The sequence below is a fragment of the Carassius auratus genome, unplaced genomic scaffold (genome assembly GCF_003368295.1).
Source record: "Carassius auratus strain Wakin unplaced genomic scaffold, ASM336829v1 scaf_tig00216878, whole genome shotgun sequence".
Taxonomy (NCBI): domain Eukaryota; kingdom Metazoa; phylum Chordata; class Actinopteri; order Cypriniformes; family Cyprinidae; genus Carassius; species Carassius auratus.
In genome coordinates this window covers 244,718-263,894 of record NW_020528782.1, presented here as the reverse complement: position 1 = coordinate 263,894, position 19,177 = coordinate 244,718, and the positions used below count along the sequence as shown (strand labels likewise).

The 19,177-nt window shown below is 40.8% G+C and overlaps 2 protein-coding genes across 5 annotated transcripts in view; one reads left to right on the top strand and one right to left on the bottom strand.

Moving 5' to 3' along the window:
• LOC113099174 (myelin-associated glycoprotein-like) overlaps positions 1 to 11,844 on the top strand; it is a 25,540-nt gene extending 13,696 nt beyond the window's left edge. For all 3 annotated transcript variants that reach the window (XM_026264263.1, XM_026264260.1, XM_026264259.1), the window contains exon 19: positions 11,742 to 11,844. In XM_026264263.1, coding sequence (XP_026120048.1) covers positions 11,742 to 11,813 — 72 coding nt within the window. In that variant the 3' untranslated portion in view covers positions 11,814 to 11,844. The remainder of the gene's footprint in view (positions 1 to 11,741) is intronic.
• Positions 9,380 to 19,177, bottom strand: LOC113099176 (sialic acid-binding Ig-like lectin 14). 2 transcript variants are annotated; one of them, XM_026264267.1, is made up of 12 exons: positions 19,037 to 19,177; positions 14,361 to 14,420; positions 13,313 to 13,693; positions 12,914 to 13,210; positions 12,659 to 12,758; positions 12,372 to 12,410; positions 11,919 to 11,951; positions 11,773 to 11,820; positions 10,612 to 10,653; positions 10,144 to 10,212; positions 9,928 to 9,946; positions 9,380 to 9,757 (listed from the first exon to the last, which is right to left on the bottom strand). In XM_026264267.1, the coding sequence occupies exons 2-12, from the start codon at positions 14,398 to 14,400 to the stop codon at positions 9,683 to 9,685; spliced, it is 1,143 nt and encodes a 380-aa protein (XP_026120052.1). In that variant the 5' UTR covers positions 14,401 to 14,420; positions 19,037 to 19,177; the 3' UTR covers positions 9,380 to 9,682. The 2 variants fall into 2 exon arrangements, with proteins under 2 accessions (XP_026120052.1, XP_026120051.1); XM_026264266.1 differs by lacking the exon at positions 19,037 to 19,177 and adding an exon at positions 15,977 to 15,995.

Here is a 19,177-nt window from a genome sequence, read left to right as displayed (position 1 = left end):
AGACTTGCATTGTATATTTTTTTCAGGCCTTATAATCTTGCCAGTTCAGGCTCAATTGTTATTTTATGATGAACACCTGAAATTGAACTGAAAACTTGTAATAGGCTCCACTGTGACATTGATAGTGGACTTATAGCTACATAACAGTTTGAATTTCTGTTTACTCATTCTGCATTTTTGTCTTAGCTGTCACTGTTATGCCACCATAATGTGTTACTGAACACTTAATAGTCGAGCGCTCTGTCATTATGATACCCGTTCGTGTCAAAGTGATTTTCCACAGATTGTCTTTAATATAATTCTACACCATTCAGAGTTATGGACTAGAGCTGTCGCGATATACCGGAATTGACGATCACCGTGATATTCAATTAAACAATTATCGATATCTTGTTAATTTAGTGTATGAGGATATACCGGTATTAGTGATAACCGCAATATTTAAAATGAACAGTTCTCTTATGATGACATCACATGTAAATACTTGGTAACAGTACCTGGTTGAGTGCCCAGGTGGCAGTATCGTGCCTTAACTCTGACACCTGTCACACAAGAAGAAGACGCAGCACTCCCAGCTACTCTGAGGAGAGCTGTGTTCATCAGAGTAAGTTGTTATTTTACTAGTCATAGACTGGGAAATATTATATAACCTATTAAAAGCGGTATTCTGTGTTCATATACTTAAGTAAAGGGTGATTATTTTATGAAGTACCGCATTTTCTTTACTCGTCTTATTTTTGTATTTGCAATCAATACGACCTGTGCGTAATAACACTTCATTTCTTTCTTTGTTCAAATCTATGAACAGTTACACGATTAAAACGGATCTTGAAAAACATCTCGGTTACGTATGTAACCATGGTTCCCTGAATAGGGAACGAGATGCTGCGGTGACGTCACCACGTATGGGGAACACCTCCGGTGTGACGAATGTCTGAAGCCCTATACCATCCCGCCAATCCTATTGGCCAAATGGTGCATGGCACCACCCTACGCATGCGCACGCATGATATACCTGGGTGCAGCGCGCCATTTCGCTCAGATTTCATGACTGAAGATAAAGAAATTATCAAGGTACGGAACGGCCAGAATCGCAGCATCTCGTTCCCTATTCAGGGAACCATGGTTACATACGTAACCGAGATGTTCCCTATCATAGGTCACTTCGATGCTGCGGTGACGTCACCACGTATGGGAACGATATACCAAAACGCCTGACGTACCTGATAACTGAGATCCGAGGAAGCATCTGCTCAAGCGGAGAGAACCCGGGAGCCAGGAGCCATCCTCACATCTAGACTGTAGGACTTGATAAAAGTGCTCGGTGAGGACCATCCTGCCGCAGCACAGATATCATCCATAGAAGATCCATTTAGAAAAGCTTGGGAAGAAGCCACAGCTCGAGTGGAATGAGCTTTAATTCCTAAGGGCGAAGCGAGTCCGCGCGCCTCATAGGCCAAAGAAATTGCCTCCACCAGCCAATGGGACATGCGCTGCTTTGTAACCGCATGGCCCTTACTTTTATGTCCAAAACAGACAAACAGCTGGTCAGATTCACGCCAAGGGGCTGTACGATCCACATAAGTCTTCAAAGCTCTAACAGGGCAAAGACTTAGATCTCCTGACCCAGCCTCAGCAGGTGAAAAAGCTTCCAGGACCACTTGCTGAAAGCGAAAGGGGTTAGATGCGACCTTAGGAACATAGTTAGGCCTGGGCCGCAGCAGCACCTTCACAGAGCCCGGTGCAAATTCCATGCATGAGGGTGAAACAGAAAGAGCCTGTAAATCCCCAACTCTCTTGAGGGAGGATAAAGCCATGAGAAGAAGTGTCTTCAGTGTCAAGAATTTATCCGATACGGTCTCCAAGGGCTCAAACGGATGCCCTGATAATCCTAGCAACACAATGGATAAATCCCATGAAGGAACTCGCACAGGGCGGAAAGGCCTCAGCCGTCGCGGACCCTGTATGAAACGAGAAAACTGGTGGATGACGCCCCACAGAGGCACCGCCTATGTATTCGTGGTAAGCTGAAATGGCTGCCACGTAAACCTTTAAAGTGGCTGGAGTCACGCCATCCGAAAAACGCTCCTGGAGGAACTCCAGCACTGAAGCCACTGGGCAGTAAACTGGATCCACATTATGATTGCCACACCAGGCTGTAAACAGTCTCCACTTGAAAGCATATAAGCGTCTCGTAGAAGCTGCTCTAGAATTCAATATAGTCTCAGTGGTTTCAACAGAAAGACCGGGACATACTAATGCACTCCGCTCAGTGGCCACGCCCACAGTTTCCACAGATCTGGCCTCGGGTGCCAAATCAGCCCCTGTGCTTGTGATAACAAATCCTGTCTGAGGGGAATCTCCCACGGAGAGCCCACTAGCAGACTGATCAGATCCGCAAACCACGGCTGCGTATGCCATCGCGGAGCCACCAGCAGCAGCTGTTCCACTCTGTCCCGCCGTATTCTGCATTATACCGCTGGGATCAAACGAATCGGAGGAAAAGCATACAGACTGTTCCTGGGCCAGCTGTGAGCTAACGCATCCACGCCCAGATTGAGGCAATCCCAGACGAATCACGGGGGATGCTGCTGCCATTAGACCTAAGAGCCTGAGGCACAATCTCACTGTCACCGTGCGACCCGCTTTGAAGTGCCGCACGCATGACGCAATCGACTGAGCACGCGGGAGAGAAAGCTTCGCTGTCATCGCACGAGAGTCCAGATCTATTCCCAGAAAAGTTATCCGTTGAGAGGGAGTTAAAACACTTTTCTTGAAATTTGTGCGTAAGCCCAGATTGTTTAAATGATTCAGCACAAGATCTCGGTGAGAGTGTGCCTGAGTCTGCGATTGCGCTAGCACCAGCCAATCGTCCAAATAATTCAACACACGAACGCCCTGGAGCCGCAACGGGGCCAGAGCTGCGTCCATGCATTTGGAGAAAGTAAGGGGCGCTAAAACCAAGCCAAAGGGAAGAACGCGGTACTGATACGCTTTGCCCTCTAAAGCGAATCTGAGGAACTTCCTGTGTCTCTTGACGATCTGAATATGGAAATACGCATCCTTCAGATCGATCGTAATAAACCAATCGTTTGGTCGGATCTGAGACAGAATAGATTTTACCGTCAACATCTTGAATTTGCTCGGCCTGAGTGCAAGATTCAGACGGCGTAAATCCAGAATGGGCCGTAATCCGCCGTCTTTTTTCTGTACCACGAAATAACGGCTGTAAAAACCTGTCTCCATCTGAGAGGGGTGTACTTCTTCTATAGCCCCTTTGCTCAGCAGAGTTGACATTTCCTGTCGCAGCACCGCCATTTCCGTAGACTTCACCGTAGTGGAAAGAATTCCGCGGAAAGGAGGCGGGCCTTTTCGAAACTGAATGGTGTATCCGTGACAAATCGTGCGTAACACCCATTGAGAAATGCCGGGCAAGCGTTCCCACGCGGCCCGAAACAATATTAGCGGTTTCCAAACTTCCGCTCCCTGCAACGCTGTCATACGCGTTAAAACGGCCGGACACGAAAAACCTGTGGTGTTCGTGCACCGGGGAAGCGTATGCGCAAGAGTCGTTGTGTCCCGTTGAGTATAATCCTGAAACGTGTCCACGGCAGGAATTAGGCCAACAGATGGAACATTGGGCTCTGCCGCTAGCGAAAAAGCGGCGGCTGCGCGAGCCGTCATAAACGGGCCGTTTGTGTAGGGCCCTTGAGTCGTCCCTCGAATTCCGAAAGCAGGATTGCGCAGAGTGTCTGAGGGAGCGTCTGACATTACAGCTCGATCCAATGCTGTTCGAGGCGCTGTTTGCGGCGAGACAGTCAATGTTTGAGCATGGGGACTGCAATGAGAGTGTAGGATGTGCGAAAGCGGTCCGACAGCGCTCTCTAGCGGAGGGCACAGTCCCTGGCAAGCAGCAAAAAGATCAGGAGCTGCTATTCGGTACCCGAGAACGAGAGGCCTTTGCCGTCGAGGTCAGGTTCAATCTCTTTCGTTGACGCTGGTGCGCCGGAGGAAAAACCCTAGGGCCCCAGTCCTTACGAGGAGGCGCCATAGGTGTGGGCTCCTCTCGAGAGGCTGCTCGCTGACGGTGAGAGGAGGTTGAGCGAGACACGCGGGCGCTTGCCGGCGTTCAACCTCCCTGGATCTGCGGGGAATCAGCTGGCGGAAAGCGGCTGATTGCTGTTTCGCTGCCCTGAACTTCTCCACTACCGACGTGACAGCCTCACCGAACAACCCATCCCTGGAGACAGGGGCATCCATAAGGAAAGATTTATCTTTCTCCTTAATATCGGTGAGATTAAGCCAGAGTTGGCGCTCAACCGAAATCAAACTGGCCATAGTACGGCCCACTTGACGAGCGGTATGTTTGGTAGCACGTAGCGCCAAATCCGTTGCTCTACGCAGTTCTTTCACTGCCTCCGGTGTGATGCCCTCACCTTCATCCAATTCCTTAAATAACTCCGCTTGGTAGGCCTGAAGGACCGCCATAGAGTGGAGTGAAGCAGCCGCTTGACCAGCCGCCATGTAGGATTTACCCACCAAACTAGACGCCATCGAAGGAAGAAGGGGGCGAGACTTCCATGCCGCGGCCGAACTAGGCGCAAGGTGTTCGGCGAGAGTCTCTTCCACCGGGGGCCAGAGATGGGGACTCGAGTTTGAGACTCGGACTTAAGTCGCACAAACAGTGACTTCAGACTCGACTTGAGACTCGTCCTCGAAAGACTTCAGACTCGACTCGGACTCGAGCTCCGGGACTCGTGAACAATGTTAATTTTTAGTAAACGTCAGATGAGCTCGCTGTTAGAGTTGTGACGTTCGCGAACGAACCGATTCTTTTGAACGGCTCATAAACATGAACGATGGGAGCCGAGTCAAGGCTGGAGGGGAGCCGTTCTTTCTGTCGCTCTTTTTTCCTATGCGTGTTTTAGAGCGCGTGTTTCACACAAATGAGCTCCTCCGCAAGACAGAACAGTTATAGGGGGAGGGGCGCACCCAGCGCAGGCCAACCCTTTATAGCGTGATGATATTAGTTATTAGTTGTGCACGCATCCTTCACGTGAGTACTCCAGTGGAAAAAAACCTGCGTGCCTCTGTCATTGGGTAGGAGTGGAGCCATGACGTTTTGCACAGATATTCATTGCAGCTCACTTTGTTATAGTTCATTAACTTGAAGGGCTGATGTCCTATTTGCAAAGTTTACAGTAGTAATAGTTTTTAGACATTTCCATTTTATTTATTCTAATTTTATCTACTTTAAATATTTTTGGTTCTCTATCAAATGTTTTTGTGTGGAAGTGTTTGTAGTAAAAGCTGTTTTGCACAGAAATTCATTGGAGCCGGCTTTGTTTTTGATGTTTATATGGGAGTAGGTATTGTATGAATAACATAAGTCAGCGTAGCTTTGTTCATTCTTAAGCCAGACAAGAGGTGTGCAGCTATACAGCCAGGACAGACAGACTGACATTACTGAATCCATAAATGCAAAATACAGATATTAACTTAAAAGTAAAGCATTCTTGGTGTTTTTGTCATGTTGCAATAGCCTGTTTACACTGATTATATACCAAAATCAAAGTTGATATTGTATGCTAATAAATAGAGTTGTCATAATAACATATTACATGCTTTGAATTCCTTATATATAGCTATGCAGTGTTCTAAGCAGCTTGGATGGGTCGCTGTACGTGATGGAACATTTATTATAACCAGAGACTTAATATAATAAAGAGACTTGACTTGGACTCTAGCTCAGAGACTTGAGACTTGACTTGGACTCTAGCTCAGAGACTTGAGACTTGACTTGGACTCTAGCTCAGAGACTTGAGACTTGACTTGGACTCTAGCTCAGAGACTTGTGAGCATCTCTGCCGGGGGCATCATTGTGTAGCCATGGTTCGCCATATCAGAAACGGTGGCGAAATCCGCGGCCGCAGCATTAGTGATCCGCGCCGAAAACGGCTTTTTCCAGGACCTCGAAACCTCCTGGTGGAGGTCCGGGAAAAAAGGTAAAGGCCTCCGGGGCTGTGTAGGTGTCCGACTAGTTAGAAAACGGTCGTCCAGCTTAGAAGAAGGTTGGGCCTCGGCCTTGTCAACCTCCCAGTTTAGCCCCAATTTACCCACCGCACGAGAAACCACGTCCAAAAGCTCACTGTAGGAGGGGGAAACACGCCTCTCCTGTCCGCTAGGAGGAAGAGGGCTAGTGTTGGTCGCGAAGTCCTCAGACCCCGAGGCCGCGGTGGATAAAACGTCGTCGTCATAGCGTCCACAACCGAAGGAGATGGCGGCGCATGCCTCCGGTGTGGGAAGTAAATCCTCATTAGAGAAGACGACAGGCTCAGTATAATTTTTATTCTGCAGCAGGGTAGGGGAGAGCGAGCGATGTGGAGAATATTCCAGCGCTGCGCTGTCCACGAAATCCATGTCGCACGTGTCACCCCAGGCCCTCGCCTCGTGCGGTGCCTCGGCAGTCGCAGAGGTGACCTGACGGGGGTTAGACTCGAGGGCGACATTTGAGAATACTTCCACCCTAGAGCGCAGTACTCTGAGCCGCAGGCCATCACAATGGGGACAGGAAGAAAGGCCGCTAAGCGCCGCCTGTGCGTGATGTAGACCAAGACACACTACGCACCTGTCATGAGTGTCCCCCGCCGTGATGTACCTGGTACATGGCTCCTTGCATTTGCGAAAACTCATCGCGTCTGCGAAGAGGAGTTAACACTGTGGTCATTCTTCAATAAGCTTCATTAGTTAACATTAGTTAATTACATTAGTTAACATATATAAATAACATAAATAATAATGAACAATATTTCCACAGCATTTATTAAACTTAGTTCATGTTAATTTCAGCATTTACTAATGCATTGTTAAATTCACAAGTTGTGTTTGTAAACATTAATTTACTATGAACATGAACAATGAATAACTCGATTTTTATTAACATTAACAAAGATTAATAAATTGTGTAATAAATGTATTGTTCATTGTTCATTCATGCTCGTTAATACATTAATATTAACAAATGGCATCTTATTTTAAGTGTTACCATTAATATTTATTCATCATACTGTTGAACTTGACAGTATTTTCTCTCTTGTTATTTTATAAGAGCTTCAAAGAAGACGGAGAAAGCCAGAGTTTTGTGCCCTGCATTTATCAGTATCAATATTATGCTCGTTTGGTGAAAAAGAAAAACTCAATAAACAAAGCAAAAAATAATTTGACTGATATCTTCCCCACCCCAAGGTTTCTATAGATATCATGATATATTGACATTGTGAATTCTTATGGCCACAATAACCGTGATATGAAAAATCTAATATCGTGACAGCCCTAGTATGGACACATGTGAAAAGTTGAACATGCTACTGTAACTGTGTCTGTCACCCGTCCTTTCACCTCCATAAATATAAATGCTAGGCTGCTGTGGCTGTGCTACAATTGTCATAAACATTGGAATTAATGCATCATATCAGTTTAAACCCAAAAATTGGTTAGAAAAAAGTCAATGGTTCTATTGTTATGATTATTATTGACCACCTGTAACACCAAGCCAGCAGAGGGAGCCCTCACCCAAGTACCAACCGTGCTCCACTCCTTCTGCTTTCACTTCCTGTTTGACTCTCACATAAACTGAGACCTGTCCATGTCCGAATCGCAAATTATCTCAAGTTCATCTGCCTTACCAAGCGTTATTCTACCACTGTTACTGATTGCTTACCTGTGTATGATCCTGTCTAACCAAACTCCAGAGTCTCTGTTACACCGACACAATAATATTTACAAACAGTCAACAACAATAGTTGATATGACGGTATAAAACGGTATCCAACATTTTCAGGGTCAGTCCATGCATATCATTTCTCTTCATGGTAGGACAGTTCCAGGTATTAAATCAACAGACTGCAAACTAAAGGATAACCTCTAGAGACTGATACCACACAACTCTACGTGGGTTTTTGGGTGGGTATGATGTGTAGTAGAAAGAACATGACCTATGACATGATCAAACAGCAGAACACCTGTGGAACAAAAGTTGGAGAACATTAATGGCAGGGAGATTAAGCAAACTTTTCGAAAGTATTTATTTTTGTTTCTAGCCACATGTTCTCTGCACATTCTCAATATTGTGTGCATCCAAAGTGATTACAGAAAAAAAAAAAAATGTTGCTTGGACAAATGTCAGGTGGTTGAAAATGACCTGAAAAGTTTCACTTATTCTGATTTGCCCTGCTCGCTTAATAGATAATAGCCTACAGCTGTCCAAAATACAGCAAGTAGAGTCCACACTAGAACCCGGAAGTATGACCTTATAAAATGTATGGATATTTAAACCTTAAAGCATTTTTTTTATAAAATGTAATATACTTTTATTTTTATTCTTATCTTCTTAAAGAAGTCTCAATCACAAACAAATGGATTGGATAGAAAAGTTCTATGCCAAACGCTGCGAAATGTGGAGACAAAAACTCTACACAGTTATATGAAGCAGAACCTATAAAAGGAGGCGTGAACGCTTTTTTCTATGACTCAGAGAGTGTCAGAGAGGAATATTTTATTTTCTTCCAAATAAGGCTGTCACACCTAGTCTTGCATCAAATTTTAGTCAGTCTGCTAATTAAAGCTAAGACAAACCCTTTAGATGCAAATAAAGAATAAAACAACATCAGTCATCACTCTGGTTAAGTAAGTTTAGGGATGTATGGTACATTTTACATGCTAAACTTTGACGGTTGTTAAATTGATTTGATGAGGTGTTATAAGTAACTGAATCACAAAAATCCCCTAAGATACATGTAAATACTTTTTAGTTGTGTTTAGAAAGTTGTAATGTGGTGGTATTGCTAAATGAGGTAACAGATCAAATGTTCTGGTCTTGATCTAGACAGTTGTGAATATACAAATGATAGATTGGTTGTTTATTCATGGGTTATTTTTTGTAACTCATTTCAAAAGTGATTTTAAAAAGCAGGTACATTCTTTGACTAAGAAACGTCCAGAATTTAAGATATGACATTCTGCTTGGTGAAAATTCTATCCTGAAACCACCTTTGCTTCCATAGGGTCCACTTATTTTGTTATCAAGAAAAAAACTAACAATTTAGAAGTAATAGGCTATTTTCGATCCTGATTTTGACCCTCTGTATAGCAGTCTGTTTTTTTTTAGGTGGGGCCCATTCAAGAAATTCAAGTAAATGCTCAATGGTTTGATTGGCTAAATAAGCTGTTAGAATCACACAGAAGTTTATCAAATCTCCACAGAGGCATCTCTCTATGATTTTGTTGGAGTAATCCTGTGTCTGCATCCCTCTAGCCTTTCCTCTTCTCTAACTACATGTGCATTTCAGAGGGTGGATGTAAAGAGGCAATAATATAGATGTAGCTGTTGGTCTGCTTCTGCAGAGGTAATCTTTTATTGTAAATATATGATGCCATAATGGGACAAATTCCAGGACAAGACAATATTAACTCCAGCTAAAAGTTAAAAAATTTTCTCACATATTAAAATATTTAGCATTATAACTATTATGTAAATTATTTTATGCAATGTAAACATCATAGCAATATGTAAATACAGCAATACTGTAGAATATGCATGTGTAGGCATTTTAGGTCAGGCTTAAAAAGCGACACTTAGTTATAGAACAGGCTCCTCCCCTGATGTCAAGTCTACAGTGTTCATCTAAAATATGTCATTTTCATATAATTTCATATGAAGGTCTGCTGTGTTGATGTAATCATCATCATAATTGGAATCCTTAATGGAAAAGAAAAATACAGAAATCAGATTTAATATGAAATATCAAATTACAGTTAAGAGTAATGAGATAAAATGTATGAACAACAAGAAATCAAGATCTAAGCAATAGATGTTAACAATACCAAAAAGATTAGTAATGGAAAAGTTATGATAAAGTATGTACTCACAGAATATGATTTGGCCACACTTAGGTAAATCATGTGAAAAAGAATTTTTAAATAAATGAATACATTGATCACAGCAGTTGGCTTATTTTTATTTATTTTTTAGTGGAGGAGGGTACAAAGACATTCTGAATGTAACTAAAATAAAACATTGATACAAATCAAATTACACAAGATGTTGTAGTAAATTCTTTTCAATCAGTAAGATATGCTTCATACCTCTTTGGTGAAGGCATTCGAGCTTTGGAGAAAGGCTTGTTTCCTGACACTGTACATATGTTGTTTGCCCTGTTAAGATTCAGAAACCTCTGTCATACTCCAGTAATGACAAAAAAACAACAAAAAAACTAAGGTATATTGAAGTAATTGTCAGATGTGGAAGGAAAAAACATTTTTATATATTCATTCTGTTTATATAATCATACATTTCCATTATATGCCATTTCATCAGTTCATGCTTTCTCTGAGAAGCGAACCCATGACATTGGCATTGCTAGGGCCATGCTTTACTGTTTTACAGGATAAACATTCACAAAAAACATTATTGTCATCAGACCTCCACTTTTATTGACGTATAATACTTTGATAAACCAAATCTGGTAAATAATCCTTGAAATATATATATATATATATATATATATATTTACAAATACGGTACTCATCTATAATAAACATGCAGATACTTACTTAACGTAAAATTTCCTGTCAAATTGATGCCCTTGACCTCTCCTTGAAAATAAAGGAAAAAGTAGACATAAGTGTTAAGGATCAGCAACATATTAATACTTTGCTGTATGTCACGTCACTTTCACTTTTTTTTTTTTTTTTTTTTTTTTGTCACTTTATAAAAAAATTCATTGTTATATTTAATCTAGTCATATCGTCATTTACAGATTAATATTTGACAGCTACCAAGCACAGCTCAATGATAGACATTGAAAAGTGTTAATTTAACATCTTGTGAAACATTATAGTGTAACATGTCTATCTATTTAAAAACTAATGCTGTATTCTGTGCTGTATATAGACTTCTTTAGAACAGCTATGTGGCCACTCTTTTAATAATTAAAGATACTGTAAGCAGCACATGTACTGTAACACATTATAATAGGGAACACTCATTCACTATTTTTCCCTCAATAATTCCTAATTTGCTGCTTATTAATGGTTAGTAAGGTAGTAGAACAGAGGTAGGAATATGGATGTAGAATAATGTAGAATAATAGTGAATAAGTGTAGAATAGGGCTGGCCGATATATATAATGATATGATCATGCGCACCTAGTCAGTAAATCCGGTTCCCTGATTATCGCTAAATCGCCATCACCTGCTTTCAAATGGAGCGGCATTTAATAGACAGAGCCATAGATCACTGACAAGCTACACAATATCGCGTTCATTATCGAAGGCAATTCATCTTGGATAATGAACGTAATATTACGTAGCTTGTCAGTGATCTACAGCACTGTCTATTAAATGCCTCTCCATTTAAAAGCAGGTGATGGCGATTTAGCGGTAATCACGGAACCAGATTTACAGACTAGGTGCACATGATCATATCGTTAGATATATCGCCCAGCCCTAATGCAGAACAATGCATAAATCTGCTTGAAAGATCAAAGACCATTTTTAAAATAACTGTATTCTTTCATAATCATATGAAAGAATAAAGTCATATACACCTAGGATGACTTCAAGGCTAATTTTAATTTTTGGGTGAACAAACCCTTTAAACTTTAAGTGCTATTACTTTTGAAAATTACGTCAACTTTAAAAGCAAATATCAAATAGATCTGTTATGTTCTGGTTTGTTGCAGAAGAACACATTAGACGCTGTGGTGTACTTGCCTCTGCTCTCTGCCACCAGGAACACTGCTGCTGTCACCTGAACGAAACCTGGTGATCACATGACAAGATGACAAGATCATTCATAACTGATGGAGGCTACTCAATGCAATGCAGTTTAAAAACAATCATATATATATACTGATTACCTGCGAGACAGTCTTGATAGTCGTCTCCGCATTCTAAAATACATTTAAGACTTAGTAAAACAGTTATGATGATTTATACTTTCAGTTACATTGTTGACGTATGGTGTCTTATTGTCATGTTTTATTGTCGTGTTTTAACTTTTATCAGCAGGAAGCATCTTTAAACAAAGATGCTCTTGTTTAAAATATCACACCATCATAGACCATAGTTTAATATCTGTCTTTATATCTTTTTATAATAGAAAAAAAAAATTACTAATACATTTTGTTATATTGTAACATATTAATAGCACAATTAATTTGATATTTCTTTCGTATGCATCTTCTATTCATTTTCTATACAAAAATTAAAAATAAAATAAAAAAGACTCAAAAAAGCCTCATTTAAAAACAATTTTAAAGTCAGACTGAGGAACAATAATGTTCCGAGGTAGAACCGCTGGTAATGCTCACCCATTGTCATTTCTGGATTCAAGATCTGCAATGCGCTTCCTGGGAATGATTTAAGATATAAAAATAGATAAATAAATATTTAAAATCACTGAAACATACAAGAATGTCATAATGCATTCTCAAATCCTCACACAGAAGTGCAGTCTTTTAACAGAAATTATTCATTTGTACATTGTGTTTATTCACAGTGTACAACATGTTTGATAATGTTTGTGTGTGTGTGTGTGTGTATATATATATATAAGTCAATTATATTTATGCTATTTATAAGTTAGTTCCAGACTCACTTGAATCTCATGACAATGAGGAAACACAGTACTCCAACCAAAAGAGCAGCTCCAAGACCAGAGATGGTTGGAATGAGGATGTGACTGAGAGTTGCTTGTTCTGGTAAAAGTAAATATTAACAATAATACAACTAATAATAATAATAATTGTAATTATTGTTATTTTTATTAATATAATATTTTTATCATAATAACCTAGAAATAATTTTCTAATAATATAAACATTAATTACACAGAATAGTTTTATTGTGATACCTTTCACAAAGATACGGTGAGTTGCTGTCATTTCTCCCTTGACATTCCCGTGATGCTTGACTGTGCATGCGACAGCGCTGTGATCGTCCTCTTTTTTAGGGCTAAAGGTCAGTACAGACTGTGTTTCCCAGTTTCCATGACCAATGTTCTTGTAGCTCATGATGACTTTTCCAGTGTGGTTCCAGGTGAGAGTGGGCTGGTGGGACGGACAGGTGTGCCGGACAGAGCATGTGAAGACTGCAGGTTCACCCTCCTGCACAGACTGCTCGGCCTGCAGCTCTGGTTTTGATGCTTGCTCTGTAAATGCATTTGGAATGATTCACATTTTGGGCAGTTTTCTTATTTTGTGTCCTCTTTAGTTGTTGTGATCACAGATTGAGAGCCCAAAAGCAAACTTACCGATCATTTTAATCGACACACAGTTTTTTACAAAGGAGTATTTGTCTGTTTTAGATGTTTCTAATTCCACCCTGAAACAATACGGCCCATTGTCGTGGTTTTTGACCTCATCAATCTCCAAGGAGCAGTTGGAACCACCCAGTGAACCAATCAGGTTTGTACGACCCTTGAAACTGTCTTTAACCCTCGTAGTGTCTTTGTGAAAAATAATATCATCCCAGTTGTCCTTCATGTGCCATATAGCTCTAATACGATCAGAGGGCTGTTCTTGAACGGGGTATTTGAATGAACAGGGCAACACGACACAAGATGAGACCAGAGCCTGCATTTCAGGCTCTACAGTTACCTTCCAGACATCAGCAAACACGCCTGCGCAAAAAACTGCAAAACAGTAAGTATAAAATTACTGAAAAATTCAGATTTCAAATAGATAAATAATTTTTTTTTTTTTAAATGCTGTTGATTTATTAATCAACACAAGATGCAGGTTACTTTCTTCATTCAGTACAACAGTAAAGTATTTTTTAGTTGAACCCAGTGGTACTTAGTAATTCATAAAATGCAAGTCCAGAGCTACAATCACTTTGTCTTATGAAGCAAACAATCAGTTTGTGAAAGAAACATTATTTGAAATTTTCTTTTTCTTTTTTCATATGCACAATGTACTGTTCAGTACATAATGAGCGTGAGCCTGTAGGACCGTTTGCCTGAGGCTGGATAATGTAACAATGTTGTTAATAATGTTCAGTTTCTCATACAAACTGATCCTTTTGCCTCATAAGACCTCAATAAATTGCCAGGAGTTAAGAGGATTCATTTATTGTTCTTGTATCTGCCTTTTTGACTCTGAAGTGATGGTAGCCATGGAAATCCTCTTTACTGTTCCACTGAAAAATGTAATCTTGAATGGCCTGATGGGAATTTAACAGTAAATTTTCATTTCTGGGTGAAATATTCCTTTAATAAACTTTTAAAACATTTGAATAGAAAAAATATTTCAAATAAATTCATTTATTCATATAATGGGAAGAAAGCTTTAACATCATACTATGAAGCCAGTAGAGAAAAAGTCCTGTCAGCACATCCATGATGGACTGGTCTCTAGAAACTGAAGAGGAAAAAACAATATTGATTTTTTTGCATTTACAATAATTTTTGTCTAGGGCACTGGAGAGACAGTAATTACACTGTCACATAATTATATAGAGTTTCTATACATTAACCTGAGAGTTAAACAGGGACACTAATAAATAATATGCACTTATGAACTATATATATATATATATATATATATTAGGGGTGTAACGGTTCACAAAATTCACGGTTCGGTTCGATACGATACACTGATGTCACGGTTCGGTTCGGTTCGGTTCGATACGTTTTAGATACAGCAAAATGTAAAAACATCTCAACTTTTCAGAATGCCTTAAGCGCACCGCGGGTCATGTGACAAGAACCAACCAATCAGCTTCATCCTTTCCCGTAACAACGTTGAGAGCTCAGCCAAGATGAAGGATCAGCTGATCATAGTTGTATATGGATTGCAATTTTGAAATAAATTTAGTAGCAGAGCTACTGCAAGCGATTTTTAGAGCTGCAAATCCATTTATCCTTCGCTGAAATTTCCGCGTCTCATGGAGAGAGCACGTCATTGTTGCTTAGCAAAGACAGACGCCTCATGAGCGCTTCTGCCCGAGCGCTTTGGAAAGGAGGAGAAAGACGCGCTTAGCGTTTTCCATGCGTTTTTAGGCACGATATGTGAACGGCCCCTAAGGCGCTCGCTCACTCAGCACGCGCTGAAGGCTCGTTGCAAAATGTCGAATGCATTTAACAGACCAGAAATATAAGATCCTAAAATAACCAACAGGTCTGGTGTTTGGGTTGGATTCCCTGTAAGCTATAGTGTCTAAATGCTGCAGGGATAGTTTGCTGCGTGCATGTTTCTCCTTTTTTTTCGTCTTTTCCCAGATAGTACTAACGCATATATCCCAGATATTCTCGCTGGTGTTTTTTTTTTTTTTTTTTATTCCCGCTGGTGTACCCTGTCATGTTGCAGATGCGACATACCGTTGTTTTTTTATCCACCACTCTCTTGCCATCACCATTATAGCTTAAAGGGAATCCAAAGTGCACCCAAACACCAGACCTGTTGGTTATTGGAGGATCTTCTCATTTCTGGTCTGTTAAACGCATTGGCTATTTTGCAACGAGCATTCAGCGCGTACTGAGTGAGCGAGCGCCTGCTGAGTAGCCTAACATAAACATATAAGATGGTGTTTTTTTCTTCTTCGGGAGTGTCAGGGGCGTTGCCTGTTACGTTGTTTGGGTTATTGGGCTACCTTGTTGAACGCATATCATTATATTTCTCTCTCTCTTTTTTTTTTTTTTTTTCAAATATAATTAAATACTCCAACGAACCGTTCGGTATACATAATGCGTACCGCGTACCGAACCGAAAGCGTCATACCGAACGGTTCAATACGAATACGCGTATCGTTACACCCCTAATATATATATATATATATATATGTGTGTGTGTGTGTGTGTGTGTGCTTGAGAAAGCTGTAAACTAATTCCACATTGCACAAGGTGCAAACAACCTTATGCCTGTTACACACATACTCCGTCTGCAGTGCGCTTGCATTTCATATTTTTTTTACGCACCCATGTTAACAGATTCCAGCGTTCAGGCGGTTACAGTTCGTCAGTGCGTTCCAGGAGTGGTGTATGATGCAAACCCGGCGGCTTCAGCTGCATCCATGTTAACATATATATATATATAAAATAATAACAAAAAAATAGATTCTCGCAGAAACTTTTTCTGTTTTCTGAGATTTTCAGAAATTGCAATAACCCCTAAATTAAACTCCAAACTCCACCTGACAATCTCTGAAACAATACTATCACTTACTTCATTAAATAAAGTAAGATGGATCAAGACAGGAAAGGACGTAAAAACACGTAAAAAAAAAAATAATCTCCATTCTCAAATTCAGCCTCATCAGGCTCTCTTTTTTAAGTCCAACTCCAGAACATTCAAACTAAATCTGTGCTGGACCCTCTCTTAGTCAACGACTTTTGGTTCCAAAAACCCTTATAAACTGATCCTTGCTCAATCAGGCTTACCCGCAGAAAAATTTCCCAGCCACTCATTTCACATCGGGGCAGCAACTTCAGCAGCTCAAAAGGGCCTCTCACAAAATCAGATAGAGGTCATTGGTCATCAGACATTTAAAAATAAAAATAATAATTTCAGCGTTTTAACCCATGTTGTTTACTTGATTAATCAGAGGCTCTCCTTCCCAATGCAGCCAGTTATCGCTACTCTGGTCAAAGTAAGGGCCCTCCGGCCATCGTTGCAAATCTCCTCACCTATTCAGCATTGGACAGGCTCTCCCTTCTGGTGCAGCAGGGAAGTAGCTCCCTTCGATCGCAGTGTGATCCTTTCGTGTGTTATTGAGTTGCACTGCATGCTCAGTGGCAGACGGGGTTCTCCCTCCAAGTGTAGTAGAGCCACAGGCCCCCTTCGGTCATTGTGGCAGCCCTCCATCCGATGCATCAAATCACACCTCATATCTAGTCGCAAGGGGGCTCTCCCTTCTGATGCAGCAGAGTCGCAGCTCCCTTCGGATGCAGCGAGAGTCCCTCCATCAGTCGGGTTTCTTGCTTACTCCGCATCGGACGGGGCTCCCCTACCAGTGAAGCAGACCCACGGCTCCCTTCGGTCGCGGGGTGAACCCCCCGTCTGAGTTATGTTGCATGCTCAGTGGTGGACTGGGATCCCCTTCCCGGTTGAGTAGAGCCGCTGGTTCCCTTCGGTCCCAGTAGGAGACCTCCATCCAACGCATCAAACCACACCTTGAATCTTCTTGCCTATTCAGCATCTGACGGGGCTCTCCCTTCCAGTGAAGCAGACCCATGGCTCCCTTTGGTCACAGGGTGAACCCCCCGTCTGAGTTATGTCGCATGCTCAATGGCGGCCAGGGATCTCCCCCCCGATGAGGTACAGCAGCTAGCTCCCATTGCAGCTGGAATGGCTCCTAATTCCACCCTGAAACAATACGGCCCATTGTCGTGGTTTTTGTCGTGGCCAGCTGCAATGGCTCCCTTTGGATGCAGCAAGACTCGCTCATTTTTGATATCTGGCATTGTGCTCCTCTCATAGCGGCACGGAGGGCTCGCCAGTAAGACTTTGCGAGCCACAGCTCTCGTCGAACTCTGCACAGGCTCTCCCTGTCGCTCTGTGCTTTTCTCAGCATGCATATTTTGGGGGGCAACTAAATTTAGCTCTCTGGCTGTTGTCTTATGCCTTTTAAGCTTCTTTTCGGGAGTTCTTTGGGTTCGGGCTATGCTCCGGGACCGGACCCCTCCCCCAGGACAGCATGCCAAAATATGATTACTATTCGCTTTCAGATTAGATGTAAGGGTGAACTCGTGAAATGGGGTTTTATTAACAAAGTTCAGGAGGAGCACTATCAGATAATCATCCAATTTGGCACAGGTGCATCTCGTTTAGCTAACCATCTTAACTAGCACAACAAGTTTATATATAGATCCAGCCTTCCTACCTCCTGCCCACGACGTATTTTCGGCATCCGTCCTCCACCCCAACTCCTCACTTCTAATCTATTTTATCCCAAATTAGGAATGGGGGAGTTCTTTGGGTTTGGGCTATTCTCCGGGCCCGGACCCCTCCCCCAGGACAGCACGCCAAAATATGCTTACTATTCGCTTTCAGATTAGATGTAAGGATGAACTCTTGAACTAAAAATAAAATAAAACTCATAAAACTTCATGAAAACTATGTTTTCAGATTTTTGACATTCACAAATGACAAAAACACAACTAACATCACTATAACTTTAAAATTATGGAACATTGTTTATTATTTTTATTATATATAAAAAAAATGAATAAAACACTACAATAGTATCTCAATGATACCAAAATAACAAGTTTGGTCATGTTTCCTGTTCCTGTCCTATACTCTGTTAGTTCCCCGTTTAGTTAATTTGGTTCCAGCTGTGTGTCATTCATTTGTTCATTTTTTCCCAGGTGTGTCCCATTGTGTCATGTGTTTAAATAGTGTTTATATGAGAATAACAATAATAGTAATCAGTGGTTACTTGAAGTGAATCCAGAGAATACCAATGAGATCTAATGAGTCAGACAGTCTATACAAGTCTAACACCATTCAAGAGCAGGTTAAAGATAGCTTGGGAGGGCAAGTGTTATTTTTAATTAATTTATTTTTTGATTCCTTTATTATTTTCAGTTCTCTAGAAATATGTATTTGAGCAAACAATACTTTGCAAAGAAAAGGAGATGATAATTAAAGAAAGAATGATAAATGTGTCTCTAATATGAATCACACGCTAGATTATGTTTTATTTATATAGCACGTTTTTAAAAAAGGGAACGTTGACCAAAGTGTTTTACAAATCAGATAAAACATAACTGCAATAATCCATAAGCAATCAAACATGAGATAAATGAAATGGAAATTAACTGTATGATATTAATGTGTTTAAATATATGAAATGACTGCTATGTTTATTTAGAATTTTCTCATTCATCACATTGAATTACTCATAAAATAAAATAAGATAGATAGATAGATAGATAGATAGATTCATATATTCTTATTATCAGAACAAATGTCGATTTATTTTACCACAATTTTAATAATTATTACACAAAGTATTAAAAAGAAAGAGAGCCTACCTTATCTGTTAGATTGTGACTATTGTGCCTTGACTGACTGAATGACTGACTGAACTTTAACGCAAACCAGAGATATAAACTGCCTGAAAAAACAACAGGAAGTACGTTTAATACCACAACTCTCTGAGAATTAAAACCCTT

What these genes read in the sequence shown, in the direction of transcription:
- LOC113099176 (XM_026264266.1), bottom strand. An exon ending in CTATCAAGACTGTCTCGCAG is followed by an intron (nt 11,821 to 11,918) that starts GTAATCAGTATA and finishes TGTGATCACCAG; the next exon opens with GTTTCGTTCAGGTGACAGCA. An exon ending in GACAGGAAATTTTACGTTAA is followed by an intron (nt 10,213 to 10,611) that starts GTAAGTATCTGC and finishes GAATCTTAACAG; the next exon opens with GGCAAACAACATATGTACAG.